The 22,316-nt window shown below is 30.5% G+C and overlaps 1 protein-coding gene across 1 annotated transcript; it reads left to right on the top strand.

Annotated features, from left to right (window-relative positions):
* Positions 1–12,949: 12,949 nt before the first annotated feature.
* On the top strand, positions 12,950–14,568 carry LOC124838354 (protein LIGHT-DEPENDENT SHORT HYPOCOTYLS 4-like). The gene is made up of 2 exons (XM_047313944.2): positions 12,950–13,369; positions 13,540–14,568. The coding sequence occupies exons 1-2, from the start codon at positions 13,122–13,124 to the stop codon at positions 13,931–13,933; spliced, it is 642 nt and encodes a 213-aa protein (XP_047169900.1). The 5' UTR covers positions 12,950–13,121; the 3' UTR covers positions 13,934–14,568.
* The last annotated feature ends 7,748 nt before the right edge of the window (positions 14,569–22,316 follow it).

Raw genomic sequence — 22,316 nt, forward strand, 5'->3', positions numbered from 1 at the left:
GTTTGGGATTGAGGGTTCTGATTTAGGAATTTCTTGTATGTTGTTTCTCCTCTATAGATTGTTAATGCGATTTGGGGGTTAGGGTTTTTGAATTGGGGTTTTGTTTTCTGATTTCACGTTTTGGGATTATTTGCAATTGTATTTTGACCTTGCACTTTGGGGGGTTTTTTTGAATCTGTAATCTTACATTTTGGGGTTCTTTAGGTTTTGTTTATGAAATAAATTTTTGACGATGGATTGCTTTAAACCTAATTATAATTTTCTTTAACCTTAACTTTAACTTTTTCACATCAATAATTTTAAGTTTTAACATTTCCACGTCAATTGATCTAAATTTTTCATGTAATGAATAATTGGACAGATCAGGTGGACATGATGTCGTTAACGTTTTTAATGTCATTAGTAAAGAAAAGACCAACTTGAGTCATTTTTACAAAACATATTACTCTAAACAACTCAAAAATAAGAGGACTTTGAACACAACTAACAAAATTAGAGACTAAAATTTGTATTAAGCCTTTAATTTAATAATGTGAAATCAAATTGAAGTGTAAAACCAGTAACAATACCTACTCTACCAAAAATTTCTTGCAACCCTAATTGATATAATTTATGTTCGCAAAAGTGAGAAATTACATCAAAAATTTAGGAAGAAATATTGAGATTAGGGATAAATGGAGAAACTTGTGTGAAAATAAATCAACCAAAGAAAAAAAAAGAAAACAAAATAGAAAAAAATTAAGCCAAGACGTAAGGACTTACATAATATGTGTATGCGTAAATTCAAAGTGTGAGTTAGTTTAACTCATAATCTAATAGAATTTAGGTTTAATACATTATTTGGTCCTACTTTTGGGGGTTTGGTTCAAAATGGTCATACCATTTGTAAAAATTCAGTAAGCCCCATATTTTGTTTAAAAATGTTCAATTCGGTCCTTTTCGTGGACACCGTTAAAAACATAACGGTGTTGATGCCACTATAGCCAAATCTGGGTGAGGTGTTATGTTGGATGATTACGTGGCACTGTGAAGTGAAGTGTGAGTTCTTTTATTAAAATCAAAGAAAATTTCAATCTAAAACCCCTAACGTTTTAAGAACCCTAAAGTGGAAATTAGAATCAGAAACCCTAAATTTGGGAAAAATCCCCAATCTTTTTATGCATTTTTGCCTTCCTTCCTTCTTCACCAACAGTGCGTCGTACATCGAACATGGCTAATCCTTTCACACTTTTAACCCAATGACCATGGGTTTTTCCTCTCTCTATCGTGGGTTTCATAAAACCCCAATCTTGATCCCTTTTTGGTGCGCCGCCATGTTTTCTATCGTGGAGCTCCCGCAGGCAGTGGTGATCATTGAAAACATAATGATTTTTGGTTGCGTTCGAAGTGATGGTGGTTTTGATTCTGGTTTTCTTACAGGTCTGGCGAGGCACTCTATTTCTTCTTTTCCCTAACAGAAGCTCCCTTATACATTCACAGCGGAGCTCTGTTTCAAGCAGTGATGTTCCCTTGTTAGTGGTCTACGATGGAGTCGTGATGGCTGTCTTCGAAAAGCACTTGCGACGGTGGTACCTTCGTAATGAAGGGTCGTTCTTTCAACAACAATCACTCCGGACAACTTCGGGGTGATTTACGATAGAGTCGCGATAGTGAAGCTCGTGAGCGACAACGACTCAAACACATCTTTCTTCTCAAGATTTAGTGGATTTGCACCGGTGGGGTTGCTTGTAACAAAGTGATGGAGATCCTGATGAACAAATCTGGTTTTGGGTATAGTGGCCTTCGTTGTTCTGATTTGGCCACGTAATCATCCAAATCCGATGGGGTTGCTTGCACCAACTCACTTCACTTCACAGTGCCACATAATCATCCAACATAACACCTCACTCAGATTTGGCTACAGTGGCATCAACATCGTTATGTTTTTAACGGCGTCCACGAAAAGGACCGAATTGAACATTTTTAAACAAAATATGGGGTCTTACTGAATTTTTTTAAAAGGTAGGACCATTTTGAACCAAACCCCTAAAAGTAGGGAGCAAATGATGTATTAAACCTAGAATTTATCTGCACACGAGTGTTAGAAATTAAATGTTTTGCAGGAAGTGAACTCTAGTTTTAAGAGAGTGAATCCATTAAATGAAAGTAAGACCTATACAAATTTATTATTCATTAAATGATAGAAATCGTAAAAAACAAGAGTTTTAGAAGAACAAACATGCTCTTTTTAAACCTAATATTTCTCAAACACGCAAATTCAAGATCTGCTACTAACATGAAAACTTGATTCTCGTATTCATGGAACTTCCCCTAAATCATTATAAGTTAAAGTGTGATTCACCTAAACTTTTTATCAAAAAAACAGTAAATAGCTTTAAAATCTTAATGATTTCACTTTCATATTTGTCGGCGAACATGAACACTTAACTGAGACAGAAATCTAATTGCTGCCTAGTGGTCACATGAGCAGAGAGATTCTTTCAATATTCTCCAACAAGATTTTCTTGTTTTTTATATGCGTACGTGTATATATTAAAATTATTTTATCCTACTTCCAAAAGAAAAAAAAATGAATCATTGAAGTGAATTTGTCTTTCTTAAAAAATCATTCCTTATATAGTGTTGGAAAAGAAATTGTAATGAGCATGTTTTTCTTTTTTTCTCAATTTTCTATTGGCACTATAATTATTTACAACATCTTCATTATTGATCTTCACTGCTTCATCCTTATTATCATATCTGGTTTTGAGTTGATAAAGACACTCGACAACAATGGGAGCATAAATAATTGAGGGGCGATGATTGAGGGATGCTAATTGATGACATTTAAGATCAAGAAATCACCATTATTGTTTACATTAAATCAATATCTTACTGATTTCGATCTATATTACACCAAATGTGTTAATCTTAAGTTCATAATGATATACACATGCAAACATCTGTATTAATGAAAAATATACTATTGAAAAATTTTTAAAATATGTATTCAAAATACAAATGTTTAGTATTATAAAATTATATATATATATATAAATAAAATCTTTAAGTTATGTATCTATATTTATAAATTTATATATAAAAAAGATTTTTTGTGTGGTAATATTTATTTTTCAATTTTACTCTTTAAATAAAATATTTTTAAAATTAAAATAATTATTTTAGTGACGGCATCTTCAATTTTAACTTTTCTTTTGATTTGACATTAAATTTAAACTTATTTGTTTGCATTGCCTCCATAGTTTCTAAACATATATGTAATTTAATTAGCATTATAAAAGTTTATAAATTTTAACCCGTTGATAAGTATTAGATTAAATTGAAAATTTTTTCGCAATAGTTGGTTAATTGTTATACATATTTGTTAAAAATTGATATAGTAAGTAGTAAAGAAACTTATGGAGAAAGCCAATTTATTCTAGTGAAGACATTGCATTAAAGTGATTTTTCAGAATTTAAAGGAACAAATTGAAACATAAAATATAAATAAGGCTAGTATAATTTTCATACATAATTGATAGATAATGACTTTAGATCCTTTTTAATCTATGTATATAGCTCCACTAATATGCAATGTTTTATCTCTATAAAACTAAACGTTTTTAACCTAACAATATTGGCTAATAAAAAGGATAACTTGTAATTGTTAAAGCTTATTGTTAAATTACGCTATAAATATTCCACATGAATAAATAACTAATTCCATCGATACTAAATGGAAACATCAATATTTTTATTACAAATTTATTGTATTACCAATAAATTAGAATTGCTTAATTAAAAAAAAATAAAAGAAGAAGTATGTAATTGAAATTTTATAGGGACCAAAACCATTAATTTACTTAACTAGGAGAATTAAAAGTAAATTTATGTAATAGATACTGGTGATCCTTAAATACGTGGTGAGGAATTAAAATTATGAAAAGTACATAAAGAAAAGGATTTGTTAGAAGAGATGAATGTCTTAAATAAATTTCAATAGCCCAAAATTATTTACAGATAAGTTATTTTTCTTAATTAAGCAATAAGGACCTCATACACAATTGTGTTACCTTAGGTAGGTAGGATAGAGAGCATTTGTTTCTTGAAGGTTGGGGCTTGACTTTGTAAGATTCTTTTCCTGGAAAAAAAAGGGAAAGGAAATAATTAAAAGTTTCAAGCCCAAGCCCTATGGCCCGCTAAAAAGTGAAACATTACGTGCTACAGTCAACAAATATCCAATTTCGGTTTCTTGGGAAGTTGGCAACCTAATCCCTTCAATACGTTTCACGTCATTCTTATTCTTTCACAATGGTTAACAACTGTTGCCAATCCCCTCTCTCTCTCAATCATCAAACTCTATATTACTTTAATAATTATTTACATATATATATATATATATATATATATATTTATACATATACTTATACATAACACGACGTAGTTGGGTAGAGAGGAAAAAAGGAGAAAGTGGGTATTATTGGGAAAGACTTTCACAAGGATGGGGTGCAATTATCAAATATACCCCTGTTATTGGGCCATCACCGAATGTGAAAACACGTGTATTTAAGCATAGTGGGCTTCTTCTTACACCTTCAAGCCCTTCTTCCTGCACCTCCAAATTTTGAATTAATGGTAAAAGTACTCTTCTCACTAGATAAAGGATTTTTTTACCTTTTTCTCTTGTTGCTCTCCACCATTGCACCTGCCGCCAAAATTTTTTCCTCGTTGCACTAATCAACCTTCGTTTATTTCACTCTTCATCCTTATACAAGCAACACCACATGTATATATTCGTTTTGCTTTTCGTTTATATCTATTGCTTTACATTTCCATTTAAAATTATTATGATAGAGTATATGGACGTAGAATAGGGGATCATGGGTGGATTTGGTTGAAGCCCTTAATTGGATTTTGAATTGGGTAAAGTCGGATTTTAAAATTCAGTATTTATTTTTTTTAATTTTTTTTTGTGTTTTTATATTTTTATCTATATTTGATATTTTAATATTTTATGAATTTGTTTGTTATAGATATCACAAGAGATACAACAAAGGAAGTTACTTTATATGGACTATATTATCGTATGGGGTAAAGCATTCAATGTTTGCTTCATGTAAGGGTGTTTTTGCTACATATTTCACAATGTGGGTACATATTTTTCAAGTATTACAATATCTTTTTTATAATCTGTTTGTTGATGAAGTGTAACATTTTTATTTCTTTTGTTAGTTATTTTTCTGCACCTACTAATGTCATAATCCTTCTTCAATCAATCAAAGAGAAGAATGTTTAAAATTGTGAATGTTGTTTTGGAATTTCATATTTAATTTTGGATCCTTACATTCCATAAATTAACTTGAGAATTGTTTGGTCTAATATGAATTGTCTAGTATTTGCAAGTAAATTGAATGGATATGAAAAATGGTAAAATGAAATGTATTTAGGCCTTGTATTTGGAAAAAACCCTTTGTTTAGATTTGTTTTAGAAGTTTAGTAGCTTTTGGAGTAAACTAGCGCATGTATATGCACATGAAATGGATCTTTAGAAGCCTTTGAAAGATGTCTCCTTCAAGGGGAGGCTCACGTACATTATATTTGGACGGAACTTGAGGGGTAAGGCTCTCATTCCTCCCCCTTGCCATAGGAAGCTCCTAGTTCCTTTCTAGTTCATTCAATGTTAGCCTACTCCTTCACCTATAAAAGGAGAAGTAACCTTGTATCATTTTTTAGAACTTAGTTGAGTGTAAAGTTACTTTGCTAAAATTGCAAGACTTCTCTTTCTTTAGTTTTCACCTTACAAAATGTCTTCTTTTATACTTTTTCATACTTTCTCCTTCATGGTTGCTCTCACCTCCTAGAAAGACATATACCAAGACCACACAACATCAACATCTTCATCTTTTCATCTCTATTTGTTTTCGCTGCTAACATTGATCACATGGAGTCCTCCTCTTTGAAGAAGCTTCATCAACTTATCTTAGAGATCATTTTATGTCGAAGGAGCCTCCTCAAAGCAATCTCTATTACTTTGTCTTGTAATTTTCTTTTGTTTTGTTTCCATTCATTTTTACTTTGATATGGGAAAAAGCAGCGCAATCTCTACCTTAGCTCACGTTTGTAATAACTTTAACCGTGTAGTGTGAAGGTGTGTTAAGGGGCTCTAAAGTGTCACTTGAACCTTCACTTAGGCCATTTGACAAGTGTTGTTTGCTTTTCTCATTCATTGATTTCATATTCTTTCATATTTTATCTTTTATTGTATTTTAAAGGTTGTGTTTAGGTCTCCATTATAATTAGGGAAGAATATTTTCTCACTTAGTTGTTGACTTTCATTTGATCTTAAGAAAATTCACACACTTGAAAAATTATTTTGAGAATTTTATTGAGAAATTTTGTGAAAGTAATCTAGAGATCTCTGCCTAGGAAAAACTTGGTTTCTATAAGCTTGTCCAAGTGATTCATCTCTCTTTCTTGAGAGTATTTATAGTGAACTTTTAACATCTTTTCTCTTCAAAAATTTCACCCAAATAAAAATTTTCTTTTAAGAATTTGTTTTTGCAAATTATTTTGATTACAAAATGAGTTGTTATTCTAATGTTAGTCATGATACTTTTGGGAATCATGGTAGTTTGCATTATAGATATGGTGAGGATGATTTACATTTTAGAGTTTAGAGTGACATTCCCTTTTTTGGTAGGGAAACTAATCTTATGTCATATTTAGCTTGGGAGAAAAAGGTAGAAAAGCTTCACCCCTTTATTCTTAGTTGTAGTCATAGGACATGCAAGTGAATTGTGGATAAGAAATATAGTGTTGAGAGTAGAAGAAAATCTCCAATTAGAGGTGTGAGCTGAGGACATGCATGAGAAGAAAAATTATTTCACCTTCTTTTGAAAGAAATCAAGAGCTTCAACATGAGATGAAATAACTTATTAAGAGGGGAAATTTTTTTATTAAAAGTAAAAAAGAGTTCTTTCGTAGAGAAAAACAGTTTAAAGAGAAGGTTGAAAAGCTCTTGAAAGATAAGGAGAGAAAATAGATTGAATGAAGGAGGAAAGATACGCTAGGTCATTTAAACAAAAAGATGGAAAAGTTAGAAAACAGAGCAAAAGAGGAGAAAGTTGAGAGGAAGAACAAAAGAGGAGAAAGTTGAGAGGAAGAACAAAAGAGGAGAAAGTTGAGAGGAAGAACAAAAGAAAGAAAGATTAACAAGAAAGAAAGGATAAGGAGGATGATTGTTTGTTCAAAACATTTTATCATTTGTCATATTATTAAATACATCGTTTGATAAAGCATACAACATATATGATCATAATATGAGATAAAACATTAAATGCTTTATCAAAATTGTTTGTAAGTGTAGTGTTTAGCGGTCATATATTAGACAATGTATTTCATAAGACGCTTTGCTTGAATTAACACTGTTTTGAATAAAACTTTCTTTTAGCTTCAGTGTTATCGTGAGATAGACATTTATGTTCATAAAACGCTAGCTCATGAGACGTTTTTCATTTAGGCGTTTAGATGTTGTTTATAAAACTTTATTTGTTGCCCATATCATCTATTAAAAGTTTCATTTAAGAGAGACATTTTCTTTTCTTAGACGGTGTTCATAAACTTTATTCATCAAAAAGTTCAATCTAGAAAACTTTATTATAAGCTTGATTTCATCTATCAAAGATATTAGAAAATATTTTTTGTTAGACACTATTTCTTTAAAACAACTTTTCATACATGTTTAATGTTTTTTTGTTAAATTTCAAAACCATATTACGATTTTGTCTTAACAAATACCATATTACGAGTTCTTACATAAAATATGGTTTTTACCCCTAAATTTAAATGTAAAATTGAAATTCGTCCTTGTTTTAAACTTTGATACATTTTGTTCTCTTTTAAAAATATAGTTATTTTAACTCAACGACGTTAATTAATTTTTCATGTTAATTAATTAATAGAATTTCTATTTACAATTTAACGTTTTAAATATTAAAATAATTTTAAAACTTTTATTATTCTTAATTATATTTTAGGTATTTACAGTGAAACTTGTTTATTAAGAGGTGGAGGTTAAAAAAGTTAATTATTACTTAAGTTTTTTTTTAATTTTGAACGGTAAAAGAAATACTATAAATTAGTGGTAAAATGTTTGTGAAGACCAAACAGTTATATATTGTGTAAATAATTTTATAAAGCATTCAAACAATTATACAAAGTAATGAAAGTAATTAAGTATTAAAAAAATAGAAAAGTCTTTAAAATGGGTGACAAACACTAGCAAGTGATAACAGTAAATTTTTCATTGCGTGTCGGCTAAAAATTTCGAAGAGTTACCGAACAATAAACACGTCTGCATGAGTTGTTTTGATCGAATTGATTACCTATTTTATTTTATGATGTGAAAGGCATTTCATGCATTGTCAAGTGTGCTTGAAAGTTACATTTACTTTGAAATTAAGACATTTAAAAATGCGATATACTCCCATATTCTTAGATCAACTAGCTAGAATGGTCCACGCAGCAATTAAAGTTTTTCTGCCATGTTTATTTTTCAATCTTGAGTCCTAAAAAATATTCAAAAACACTTGGAATCTCCACATACAATTTTGAAATAATGTCTTCCTTGTTTTCTCATTTTGCGGGTGTTCATTTCTTTTATTTGCTCAATGAATATATATAATATTAATGTGGGCACTGTTGTGACTGAAACTAATTAGGGAAAGAGTAACGAATGTAACACTTTGGATTGGGATTTATAGCATAGAAAAATAGTTAAAAGGCAAAAACAGTCAAAGAGCATAGTTCAAAAATTTTGATGACAGCAAAGCAAGAATTAAAAAAATAACGAGAGACAAAAATTTCCCTATCGAAGAGAGAATCATTGAAATTGCCCCCACTTGAATGTACCTCCATTGTAGGAAAATTAAAATGCTGGTGAAGTAAACCAGATTCGTCTGCCATTTCTCTTTTTCCTTTTAGGTGAACTCCATTAATGTCTTCATAAAATCTTCTATCCATAAGATGCACATGTATATTACTTCAAGTCACATTTTCTTTCATTGCCAAAAAACTAAAGTCTCGATTTTCTGTTCAACTAAACTTTCAATTAATTGCACAGTCACATAAGAAGATAGTATTTGAAGACTGATAAATTTAAAGTAAAAGGCATTCATGGCAATAAAGAAGGAGGGATTTTGAAGGGTAATAAAATTAATAGCAAACCAATTCCCTTTGTTATTTATAATTTTTAGAATACTTTTATATAGAAACTTTTTTAAATTTTATATTTAGACAACAAAAATATATACGTATAGTAGAAACTAAATGGGATAGGAAACAAGAGAAAGGTTGTTAAAAATAAACTAACGATCATAATTCTATGTTTTTATTAAATTATTAAGTATTAAACTATATATAACTAAATTGTGCTGCATTATTGTTTTAATACAGCAGTTCAATTTTATACTAATAATGTTTAGTTCAAAAACCATGCCTTTGTCTAAGCCCGACTTTTAGTAGATTGGTTATAAAGATTCTTGAAAGTATGACTTTTAATCATTCAAGACTTACTAATTTCCTCAATAAAAGTTAATCCGAATTTTATAGTATAATGTTATAATATATATTTGCAATTATTATTGGTTGCATGTCATATTTATAAGAGTTTAAATATACGTGACAAAAATGCAATAAAGAATGAACTTTTTAATTTTTCATAACTTCAATATTTATATTCTTTATTATGTATTTTTTAATTTTTTAAAATCTTATTAATAAACTATTTAAAATTAAAAAAAGTTAGTTGAAGATTAGTTGAACTTCAAACAATTCAAACTTTTATTCGTAATTTATTGAATAAATACAGTTCAATTTACTTCATTAAACAATTTATTTAATTGAGTTTGAATAAATTATTTTTCTAATATGATAAATTTATTATAGATGAAGGTGATATTTCTTATTAATGTTATTTAGTTAATATGATCACGGGTATTAAAATTTTTAATTAAGTGATATATACCAATATCAATAATATTTTTTATAAATTTTACAAAAACCTTATGCTTTATATAAGAACATCATTCTTGAAGAAGAGAGTTAGTATTAATTATCTATTTCTTAAAAAGAATATTGTTCTAGTGATGGTAACTCACCAAGCAACATTTGTCTAGATATTTTAACTATGCAAATAATTTCAAACGGTATTTTATTGATATATTATATATTAATTGTTTTATAATAATTTGTATTATGTAATTTTGTTTATAAGATTAATTATGTTTTTTCTCCTATACTAAATTATAAAATATTTAATTTTTACGTTTTATAAAAGATATGCAAAACATCATTTTTAACAAACATGTGAATGTTATATTATAGTTAAAGGGTGTTGCTCCCTCCACCACCACACCTTTCTCCTTCCACCTCCCCAATTTTTTTTAATTCCAATTATATCCTCAGATTAAAATTTTTTACTTTTACTATTTTAATTTATTTCAAACCTAGTTCTCCTATTTTACTCCCTGCACTCAATCTTTCCATCTCTCATTTCCGTTTAACAATTTGTCAACCCCATTTGTCTTCTCCGTTTCACTTCTCCTCCTCTGTTTCTTTCTTCTTCATTTTCCTTACATTATTAAAATACATTAAAAATATATTCAAAAATAATAAATCAAAACATTTAAATTAAATTATTAAAATATTTCCAAAATAAAGAATAAACTAATAAAACAAACCCTAAAATAAAAAATGTAACCTTTAAGTAGGGAGAATTAGGTTTATTCGAATACGCACCTGGAGGAAGAAACACACGCACTGCACCACGAGAGCGACATTGCACCACAAGAGGGAGACTGCTTGATAATTCTTTCCACCATCACTAACGTTTGCAACTTGTAATATCTCACAGCGACGAAAAAAAGAGAGAAAGAAATATAATGTTAAAATGAAAGAAAAATATTTTACTTATGTACGGAGGACTAAAATAAGTTATTAATGGAATAGGTTGTGAATGGGTAAAATTAAAAAATAATAACCCTAAAAATAAAATTTTACTTAGAGGCAAAATAGTAAATAAGAGGTGGAGGGAGAAAGGCGTGATGGTGGAGGGAATAACACCCATAGTTAAAATATAAAATTTCGTTTATTACATGAAAAACGCTTTATGCGTTGTTTGTGGAAAAATGTTTGACACGATTTTTATATAGTATGGAGATCAAATATTTTATAATTTATTTGGAAAAGAAAAAAAATATATATAATAATTTAACAAATACAAAATATATTTAACTCTTATTATATTAATAGTTGATGGAAATAACTAAACATTACAAAGAAATGTGATAAATTTATATGACGTGAGAAATTAGTAGTTATAAAAAAATTATGATGTATAAGTATTAAACTATCATATTCGACGAAATATAAAAAATATATTTACACCATATATATGAAAATATTAGACGGTGATAGTACATGATAATTTTCTATCATTAAGTCGAGGATGAATAATTATGGATACTTAATAAAACATATAAAAAATTATCTTTTTATATGATGTTACTAAATTATATTCAAACAAAGAGAATAAATTATCAATCTAAAATAATAGAATCTTTAAGTTCAAACTTGATGGCATTTTGTGGAAGGTGGTAAAATTTTATATTTTAATTGATGCTTGCGACCTATCTTTTGTAGGAAAAAAATTGACTGAATTGTAATTATTAACAGAATTTTACAATTATAGTTAATTTACGGTGTTTATAACTTGCTCTCACATATAAATATAAATGTTGGATAATCTTCATTGTGGATTAAAAGATGTAATATATACTTATATGATATTTATTTATTTTATTGGATCCTAAATAAAGAGAATTATGTAACCAATATATTTGAAATTATAATAGTAAAATAGAAATATATGGTTTTACAACACTAAATTAACCACGGAAGCAACTAATTCATGGTAAACTATATAATATCATGTATGCAGCGTCCAATATATCAATTTATATGTAGACATATGGTATTGTTTGAATTTATTAGGAGTTTTTGTATTGACATAATCAATTATATATTATGATAAAATGTTCCCTCACTGGGGAAAGGGCATAGCATGGTCTAAATTTGAATGAAAATACAAGAGTAGTGGGAACTGAAAACTTTCACATAGATAAGAATTATTGACTGTGTTTTTTAAGGAAAATTGTCTAGAAGATGATAATTTGTTATGCTTAGAAATGAAAAGGCGAAAAGGGGCATTAATAGGGGCATTGTAGTCAATGAATAAGGAACTGTCATTCAAAGTGGAAGGTATAGTGTGGAGAAAGAGAATCATGTTATTACCTAAATTTTTACCCTTCAAACTTTTATTCTGTCTCCATCCATCTCTTAACCTATTGTACAACACTCCTATTTTTTTCAAAAGCCCTAGCAACCTCATACATCTACTTCTAACTCAAACAACAATATTAATGGAAGCATTAATATAAGAGATGAAACTCTGAATTTGCACCACCCTTTTAAGGAAAAACAAAACCAAAATGTTATCAGTTCCTGAATTCAAAAACTTCTAAAAAAACCAACATTGCCCCGGGTAGCCTTAGTATTACTCAATATATAAAAACTGCAACTGCAAATAGTAGAGAGGAACAGTCCCCTCACACTCCCATCAATCTTATCACATCCTCAAACATAAAAAAAGAAAAATCTTCCTTTGCTTCACCACTTGGAGCTTCACTCTCTCTCTCTCTCTCTCTTTCTTCCAAAAAAAAAAAATTAGAAATCTGTAATATCAATCGTGATTCAGACTTTGTTTCCTTTTCATTTTCTTTCAAGGTTGTTTGTGTTCCTTAACACAAACCTCAAAAACGCAAAGACATTAGAAAAGAATATTTTTTAGAGAACAGCGTTGCTCCACCACTGTTTCCCAGATTATAAGTATAGTAATCCTTTATCCCGTCTAATCTCCATCCATCCATCCATCCATCCATCCATCCATTCATCGCTCACTCTCATTCACTCCCTCACTTCCCTTACTCACTCACTCACTCACTCTGGTCACTGTCTTAGGAACCCTAGAACAAGCAAACAGACAAAACCAACCTTGGATCTGCAAACCCAAAGCCTCAACTTCCATGGATTCAATTCAAGAATTTATGGACTCCTGTAACTCTCACATCACCACCACCACAACCGCTATCACCGCCACCACCAACAGCTTAGTCGGTACCTCCAATTCCCCTTCCGCTTCCCCCAACACCAGCAGCCGCTACGAGAACCAAAAGCGCCGTGACTGGAACACCTTTGGCCAGTACCTCAAGAATCACCGACCCCCTCTCTCCCTCTCCAGGTGCAGCGGTGCACACGTCCTTGAATTTCTCAGGTTCAAACACATCTTAAACATGTCATTCCATTCCAACATCACACTACTTTGCAGATACTCTTGTTTCTTGACCTTTGTGTTGAGTTTACCTGGGTGTATCGTGTCTTGTTGCACTTTTTCTTAATCTCTCTCTTTTGTTTTACTTGTTGAATTGTTACTGTGATGTTTAGGTACTTGGACCAATTTGGCAAGACCAAAGTGCACACTCCGATCTGTCCATTTTACGGGCACCCGAACCCTCCAGCCCCATGTCCATGTCCTCTAAGACAAGCCTGGGGAAGCCTTGATGCCCTCATAGGTCGTCTGAGGGCAGCTTATGAGGAAAACGGAGGGAAGCCTGAAATCAACCCGTTTGGAGCAAGAGCTGTGAGACTCTACCTCCGGGAGGTTCGTGAACTTCAGTCCAAAGCAAGAGGCATCAGCTATGAGAAGAAGAAACGAAAGCGTCCACCACCACCACCACCAACACTTCCACAACCACAACAACAACAATCATTGACTCTTCCTCATCACCACCACCACCATCACCACCACCACCTCCCTCCCTCAGGTGCAACTCAATAAGATTGTGAATAGCCATCCAGCTATGCTCATTCCATGGAAAATCCCACTCATCTGCCTCTCAACGCTTTTCCTGCCATTATTTATGATCTCTATTTTAAGTAGTATATCTAATTTAATTAGGGTTTTCGTTCGTGATTTTTTAGCTGAAAGTTTTCTAGCAGTAGTCCATGTAGACTGCTGCTTGTAGTTTTATCCTGTTTGCTCTGGCAGGAACAAAAAAGGTTAAAGATGAGGGATATATGATGAAGCTGCTTTTAAAGAATACTGTGTGGTACTGGGAGTAGACTACTAGTGGGGGTACCTAAAAAGTGGTAGTGCGAGTGAATGAACGAACCAACGATTGAATATACAAGGAAGCCATCATCGCCACTGTGAGGAACCAAAAGCAACGCATTATTCATAGTTTTCTTTATGTATGTATGTACCTTTTTATATCCTCCGTATATGTCAAGCTTATTAGACTTGCAGACTATATATATATATATACATCTCAGTTCTCACCTTTTGGGTTTTCTTCTTAAGTTCCTACTTTCAATGGTTGAATTATATGTACTCGTTGGCCGCTCTAGAAATTCAATGCCCCGAGTTGTTAATCGGGTGAAGCCATAGAATAGGTAGTGAGTCACTTCCGTACATCTTCTATGACACCTTCCACATTATTATGGTCTTCTACATGTGTCTCATATTCATGCTCATTAATGGTTTCGTAGACACACTTTCAATTTACATTTTTTCTTTCAACTTGACACTTTTTACTGCTTTAATGTCTCCTTGTATATCTGCTCTGGATCCAGAAGAATCATATGGCCCTTCATGCTTCATCTATCATCATCTCTGCGCTTCAGATCACTGACATGTTTTTTTAGGATTTTTCCCTTTAAGACTGTAGCCAACTGCTGACCGTTACCTTGGCCAATTTGATTCATGATATTTGTTTATATATATATATATATATATTTACATATGCAGTAGTGCTGTCTTTTCAACTGAAGGGAAATGTCGAAGAAAAGGAAATTAATGGCAGACAATGTAATTAATTCCTCCATGACTAAACTCTATTATTATTTGTGACCTCTGCACATGATCCTATTTAATCTCACCAGTTACCAAGACTTTGAAATGAATCAAATTTTCTTTCTTGTTCATAATATGTCTTCAATTCTCTTTGTTTCCCTTATAGTTAGGTTCTGTCATATAAATTGGGAAGCCTATACCATACCCTCCTGCAAATATGCATTCTATGGAACTAATTAACAACGATCAGATGTGATTAATTAAATTTTAAGCAAGCACTGCATCCACGAATGAAGTACTCAGCTTAATTAGGCAAACATGTCGGTGAAAGAATACATATAAAGGTGAGGAAGGTTTGAAGGGAAAATGAAAGTGAGAGGTACATAGAGAGAAAGTGCATTGCAAGATCCTGAAAATGTATAGGAAATATTCTTAATCTATTCATCGAGCGGACAAACTTGTCTGTCTAATAAAACTATAGTTTGGGTCATCTCATCTTGGTCCTTTTTGGCATTCTCTGTATTCATGAAGAGGCACCTATTGTAGCTGAATTTGGTGAAGGCTAGGTGAATTATGCCAATAGGACACATTGTGTGATTCTAGTGGGGTATATGAGATGCTATCACTTTGAGACACAGAGGATCTATTCCTTCCTCGAATAATATTTTAGCATATATTATTTGGTTAAGTTTAGACTTTAGGCTGTATATAAAGTGTTTGTGATTGGAGCTTCCCTTAAAATAAAGACTATACGATTAAAGCATTAGCTTTGTTCTCTCATCGTTTATTTGTTTATTAACCGGTAGGTGGATGCTGTTAACATCGTACCATGTTTACGAGGACAACTTCTTTATTGTTTTTATTAGTCTTTGATTCTCAAATCATTATATTCTTAAAATCCTACCTAGCAACTTTTACATATGCTGCTTCATTCTTCTAATTTCTATTTATAAATTCTCAACTGCAATTTCTGTATCGGCTTTTCTTTTTAATATATAAATATGATTTTGGTTAAAGTAAAATCTCAAGTCCCTGTACTGAAATGTTAGAGAAAAAAGAGAAGCTTACTATAATCATTTTTAGCTCTCTATGTTATATATATTCTATCAATCTAATACTTAGATTAATAATTGCGAAAAGTATATGAAGTAAAATAATAATTTACTTGATTTTAAATACAAATTCTTGAGTATTATAATCTATTCATTATTATTTGGTTCTAAGAGCAGAAAATGTGTATTTTTTTTATATTGGATTTTTTAGAATATTATTTATTTTTATTATAATTTTTCTTTTTCTAAAAAACTTATTTAATAAGTATTTAAATAGGTATGAGTGCGATGTATATTCTAAGCATAAATTTTACATCCATGAAGTATAGAAAAACAAGATAAATACGCTTTTACTTGAGAAACGAAAACGGATATGGAAGCCGAAGTTATATAGTTTATATAATTTTTTTACTCTCACCAATCTTTCTACGAAATTTTATAATGTTCAGAGCTTCGAAATCAAATGTCTTTTACTAACACATGTGTTTGTCACCAATATGAATACTTAGGTACTGTGTGAATCTAGAATAAAAATTATTTTGAAATAACAATAACGATATATATTATAGTACTCTATATTCTTTTTCACATTTTTATCTTTCTTTTTTATTAAACATTTCTTTTTTTGCTGTCTCTATATCATTTTCCATTTCTCTTTTTGTTTCCCTTTTGTTTTATCCAAACACCCTTATATACATCACTTTGGCACTTTATTTGTTTGCATAAAAACCCAAGATCAACATTTTTTTACTGCTCACTATTTTGATCCAGAAATTTTCATCTGTACTAGGATTACGAACATGAAAATTATATATATATATATATATATATATATATATATATTCTAAATCTTTTCAACTATTGAGATTATATTAGACCTATAAAAACAAGTTTCTGATTAATGAAAAAAATTATCTTTATTTTCCATTGGCACTATTTCCATTGGGATACCAAAATTATAAAAATTACAAGTAGAAATAAAAAGTAAGCTTTGGTCGAATAAGAAGGTAATGTTATTGAAGTGGGTGATTTATCACTGCCACCAATCCCACATTCTCCAAAGTAAACTATTTTGAGAGAAGGTATTCCTCGTAGCAGAATTCTTCGTTAACGAGTGATGACAAAAAGGACTACTGTACCACAAATGTTTCTCAATAAAATTATTATCAATAGAAGATATATATTTATGTATACTTTAAATCAGTTTTTGTCTACTTGTTTCAAGATGGAAGCAGATATCCGAGTACTGTCTGCTATGTACTTACATATTGTTTTTATTAATATACATGAAAATAATATTTTCATATTTTTTTGTGAAAATAATTACTTTTTTTATTTACTTTAGATAAATATTTTATTTCTCTTTTATATATAAATTGTATTTTTCGCTTTCAAACCAACTATTTAATTTCTTTTGTTTTAAACTATTATGTTTTATAATTTATTATTACTGTTTTAAAATATATTATAAAGCTTTTATATATAAGCTCTCTTTTAATTTGAATATATTATGTACATATATATGCTATAGAACTAGAAGAAACATCATAGGATAATCTTTTTAAGGATAATCTTTTTATTAGTTTTCCAATTCATTGTGAACACACTATTAATCAATTGAGATTAAAACATAGTTTATTTTAACTTCTTACTAAAAATTCTTTCTCAAATTGTTGAATGAACAAAACAATAATATTTGTATAAAAAATATCATCTTCATAATTAGATTTTCTCATAAATTTACTTGTAGTAGTTCTTTTATGTATTTTAATATACTTTGTTGTAAAACATGTAATTCTATAACCTTTGTCATTTCTGATACATTACATCACAATAACTTGGAAAAATTTAATTTCCTTTCTTTGTCTGGCTCCCCACCAATCTATTAATTACAATTAATTGCTATTGTCAAACTAAAGGATTAAAACATTACTTGTAACTCATATTCAAACATTCATAGATTGTTATTACTAAAGGAAAAACTAAATGCATTCTTCTTATAGGTTACACAATAATCATTATTTTCAAAATTAAAATATTGAGTTTTTTAACCAAGAGGTCAAGCAATAATACTAACAATATATAAATGACATATTAGCCATTACCTCACTTTAGCTTTGATGATCAGGAATTCAATTTAATGAAACAATTATTTCAAAACTCAAATACAATTTAAACATAGTAAATGAGTAATTTTTAATATGAAGAAGACAATCTAACTTTTTTATTTCACACCCGACTAATTCTCCTTCCACTATTTTCTCACTTTTCGGGATAAAGTGACATCTTTGACTGCAGCTTCATGCCCAAGTCATCAAGGATCATACCCTGGAACTTAGTTAAACAATCTAACTTCTAACTGCCGAAGCATCACACCATTAGTCTATTCTTATTTGATTATTTAAACATTTGTTTATTATATTAAAAATCATGTAAACTATTGGTAAAATTAAATTACAATAATATATAAATAATCAAATGCAAATCTCACTTTATAAATTAACTTTTTAATTTTAATTAAATTAAAAATTTATATCATAAAATAATATTCAAGTTTATCTCCATGAGATCTGTTAAAGTTATTATATTATCTATTTTCAGACCCTATCAAATCAACAAATATATAAATTTTCATTTAAGATGTACAATACTCGGCCTGAAAATTTCAAATCCACTAAGCACAAACTTAATATTCTTTTTTCATAAACCAAACTAGATATTAATGATGATTGAAAAACTCTAATTCTCTAATTAGCGTAAAGAGTTTATTGATAGATAATTACTATTTTTTTCTATAGAAGTTGATGCAATCACTTTATGTCCACCATTAGTCCATCTTATTTATTTATGGCAACTTCTTTTTCTCTCAAAGTCTTTTTTCCTTTCTGGCTGTTAATTAGAAATAATGCCAATATTTTCTCAAATCAATGTATGTTTTTACAACCTCTAACCAATATTATGGTGTTCCTCCGGGAATGTGTAATTGTTTTTTCTTCCATTATTGTTATTTACAAATAGTTTATATTATTAATTATGAAATATTATACATGATAAATTATTTGTAAGAGCTTAGAAAATTGTTCTTTTTGAATTAATAGTGTGTTGAAGATAGTGAGACTCAATTATTTTAACATAAAAAGTTTAAAGTATAAATAAAGTTTTTATAAACTATTTCATTGTTTCAAAACACACTATCTCTTTAAAATCATTTACTCTAGAGCTCTCTCCCTTCTCTTTAGGTTTTCTCATCGAATGTTCATTTATTTGAAGATCGAAGACCGTTAGGGTGATTCTTGCAGCAAGTTCTCCATTTCTATTTGATTAGTTTCTTCAATATAGTAAATTGGTTTTCTACCCCTTTTTTTGGTGGTATCCTTCTTTCTTTGCATGCGACACTTTTTGGTTCGCATTTAGTGTTTAAGTTTTCTCTGTTAGTCTTTGTTGATTAATGGACCTAATGGTATGCTCTGATCGTATTTGTGTTGTTCCTAGGAACAAGTGGAGCTTCATGTGCGTTAAAGGCGCTTTAAGTATTTTTTATCAGTTTAGTCTGTCTCTCAAGTAAGGGAAGCTAATTACACAATTTTCATGTGATTTGTTCATTGAAATTGATAATTGTATGTTTGTATGATGTTTTGGCTGTATGATTGAGCTTTGTGGATAAAAATTGGTGAGTGGAATTGATATTAAGATTATAAATTGGTTACTTGAATTACACGATGAAATTGAGAATATTGTCTAATTGGTATTGCACATGATGTTGTTTAATTCATTGAATGTGGCGTTAACATTTTTGTTTGCTATTGGACTAAAATTGCAAAGCTAGACTAGTATAAATCTATAGAGTTATGTTCAGCAGAATTATGCAGACTCGCTTGGTGAAGTCAAAGTCAGAGAGGTACTGACTTGGTAGTTGTTGGGTGACAAAATACCCGTTGGCCAAAATCAAAGTCAAAGAGCTCACTTACTTAACAATGGCTGGGAAAGAAAAGTTTTGTTGGGTGAATTATGTGACATTTTAAGCTTATGAGTTCTAGTGATGATCTCGTTGGGTGAGCCATATGGTCATTGGGCGAGTGTGCTTTCTACTCGCTGAGCAAATAGATATTTTCACCAAGCGAGATTAACAAAGTTTAACTCTATTTTTATATGTTCTCTTCTAGTATATGTTTTTAATGTGAGATTTTGTGAATGTTAATATGATGATGATGTTTATCTGAGAACGGTTGGAATCAATCCAAGGATGATTGGTTGTGGCTTTATTAGTGGATGCATTGACATATGGGAGGTCAGAAAGGAGGCATCATAAACTCTAATAACTATTCAAACTCAAATAGAATAGAATGAGTTATGTAGTGAGATTCGCAATAGGTCCTAAGCATTGAACTGTTAGTCCTAGACTTGAAGGGTACTAGCTTTGTAAGTGGTAAGGTGATAACCCCTTCGTTTATGACTCTGTAGAGCATAAACACCACTTCAAGTGCAGGACACATCTACTTTGAAACCCTCTATCAAAGACATGTATTCGCATAATTGAGTCTAATGTCAACTGTTTGTGTGAATATAGGATTTGTTGTATGATATACATAATTAGTTCATAAATTGGTATATTATGATTATAATAAACCAATTCTTTTGCACATGAGCTTGCACTTTTACTCTTTTATGTTTTTGTGCTTTTGAAATGATCATTTCATAGTGTGAGCAGATGTTGAGGTAGGTGACTATATGCCTCTAATGGAAGGTGAAGAATTAGAAGAGTATTTTATAGCTCTCTTTAGTTGTTTTGTATAGGAGTTCTTTATTTTCGAAACACTCATGTGATTTTCAATGGAAATGTATATATTATATTACTATAGTTATGATGATGGATCACTGTATTAATATCTTACATGTTTCTAACTATATGTTTTGTTTTTATCAATTTTATAATATTTTATTTAGAAGTTTTATTCTATTAAATGAGATGCTACATTTTTTGTATCAAAATAGTAGTTCCTTTAGGAGATTTTTCAGCATAGGTTGTTTAGGCTTTATTGTGTGTTCTTTGTGATGTGTTAGTAAGTCGTATGATTGTCTTTTGATAGAATGATGGTTTCTTTTCTTTGTGTGGTCAGAGTTATAGGACCTAGGCCACCTCCTCATCCTCTTATAAACCCAGATATGGCTAATATGGTAAGGTTGATGGAGTCCTTTGTAGTAGTGAAGCAACAACAAAAATGCTTCTATGGTGCAACAACACAATGTAGACATGCAACAAATGGAGTCTGTTAGGCTATTAGCTGAAGTTATGCACAATAGTATCTGGTTGTCACGCTACAGTTGCGGGAAACCCATGTATCAACTAGACCTTGTCAAGCTCAACCCCCTCAAGTTCAAGACTAGAGTTTGGAGAATTTTCTACAACACCATATGACTAAGCTTAATGGGAGAACAAGCCCACATGAGGCGAATCAGTCAGGGAAATCTTTGGTGGTAAAAGGTTTGCAGTAGAGAACATGTTGGCTTATTTAGAGTATATGTTTTTTGGAGAAGCAATTCATTGATGGACTAGTATGAAGATGATAATTAATATCACCTGGGAGTTGTTTAAGAAAAAGTTTTATGTTGAGTTCCTCAACAGTTTGAAATATGCAAAGGAGGTAAAGTTTTTATAGCTTATGCAAGGGAGCATGTCACTATCATAGTATTTAAAGCAGGTCCAACATTTGGGAAGGTTCCAAAGGTTTCATACCTTAAGGATCAATGAAGAATGGAAATGAACAAAGTTTGAAAATGGATTGATGGGAGATCTCAAGTTGAAGATAACCCCTTACTCTATTAAAGAATTCCCTACTTTAGTAGAGAAGGCAAGAGTGATCGAAAACCGAAAAGCTAAAGTAGAAGGTCAACTGAGGTTGTAATAAAAGGTGGAAGGACCCTTTACATCAAAGTCTAGACAAGAGGAAAGGAAGAAACCATATTTTAGGACTCAACCTCAGGGGACTAGAGGGTTTCATCCTCAGTAACAATCTCATCTACCTAGGATCTAGTGCTTTCAGTGTGGAAGGGCACATCTAAGGAATGATTGTCCGTAGTTGGTTGGTCCTAGGAGGTGGTTTAATTGTGGGAAAGAAGAGCATGTTCTTAGAGACTATCCTTCTAACAAGGACACATTGACGAGACCCTTATTGTAATCTTAGTCTCAACAAATAAAAGGAGGTGATAGACCTCAAGCTTCAAGGAGAGTTTGTGCTATTACAAAAGTAGAACAAGTCAAATCAAGTAACCATAATTAGGATTTATGTGATACATTGTAAAAGTTTATTTGTGTTTTT

Source organism: Vigna umbellata, chromosome 8 (genome assembly GCF_029865625.1).
Source record: "Vigna umbellata cultivar VRB3 chromosome 8, Vumbellata_1.0, whole genome shotgun sequence".
Lineage (NCBI taxonomy): Eukaryota > Viridiplantae > Streptophyta > Magnoliopsida > Fabales > Fabaceae > Vigna > Vigna umbellata.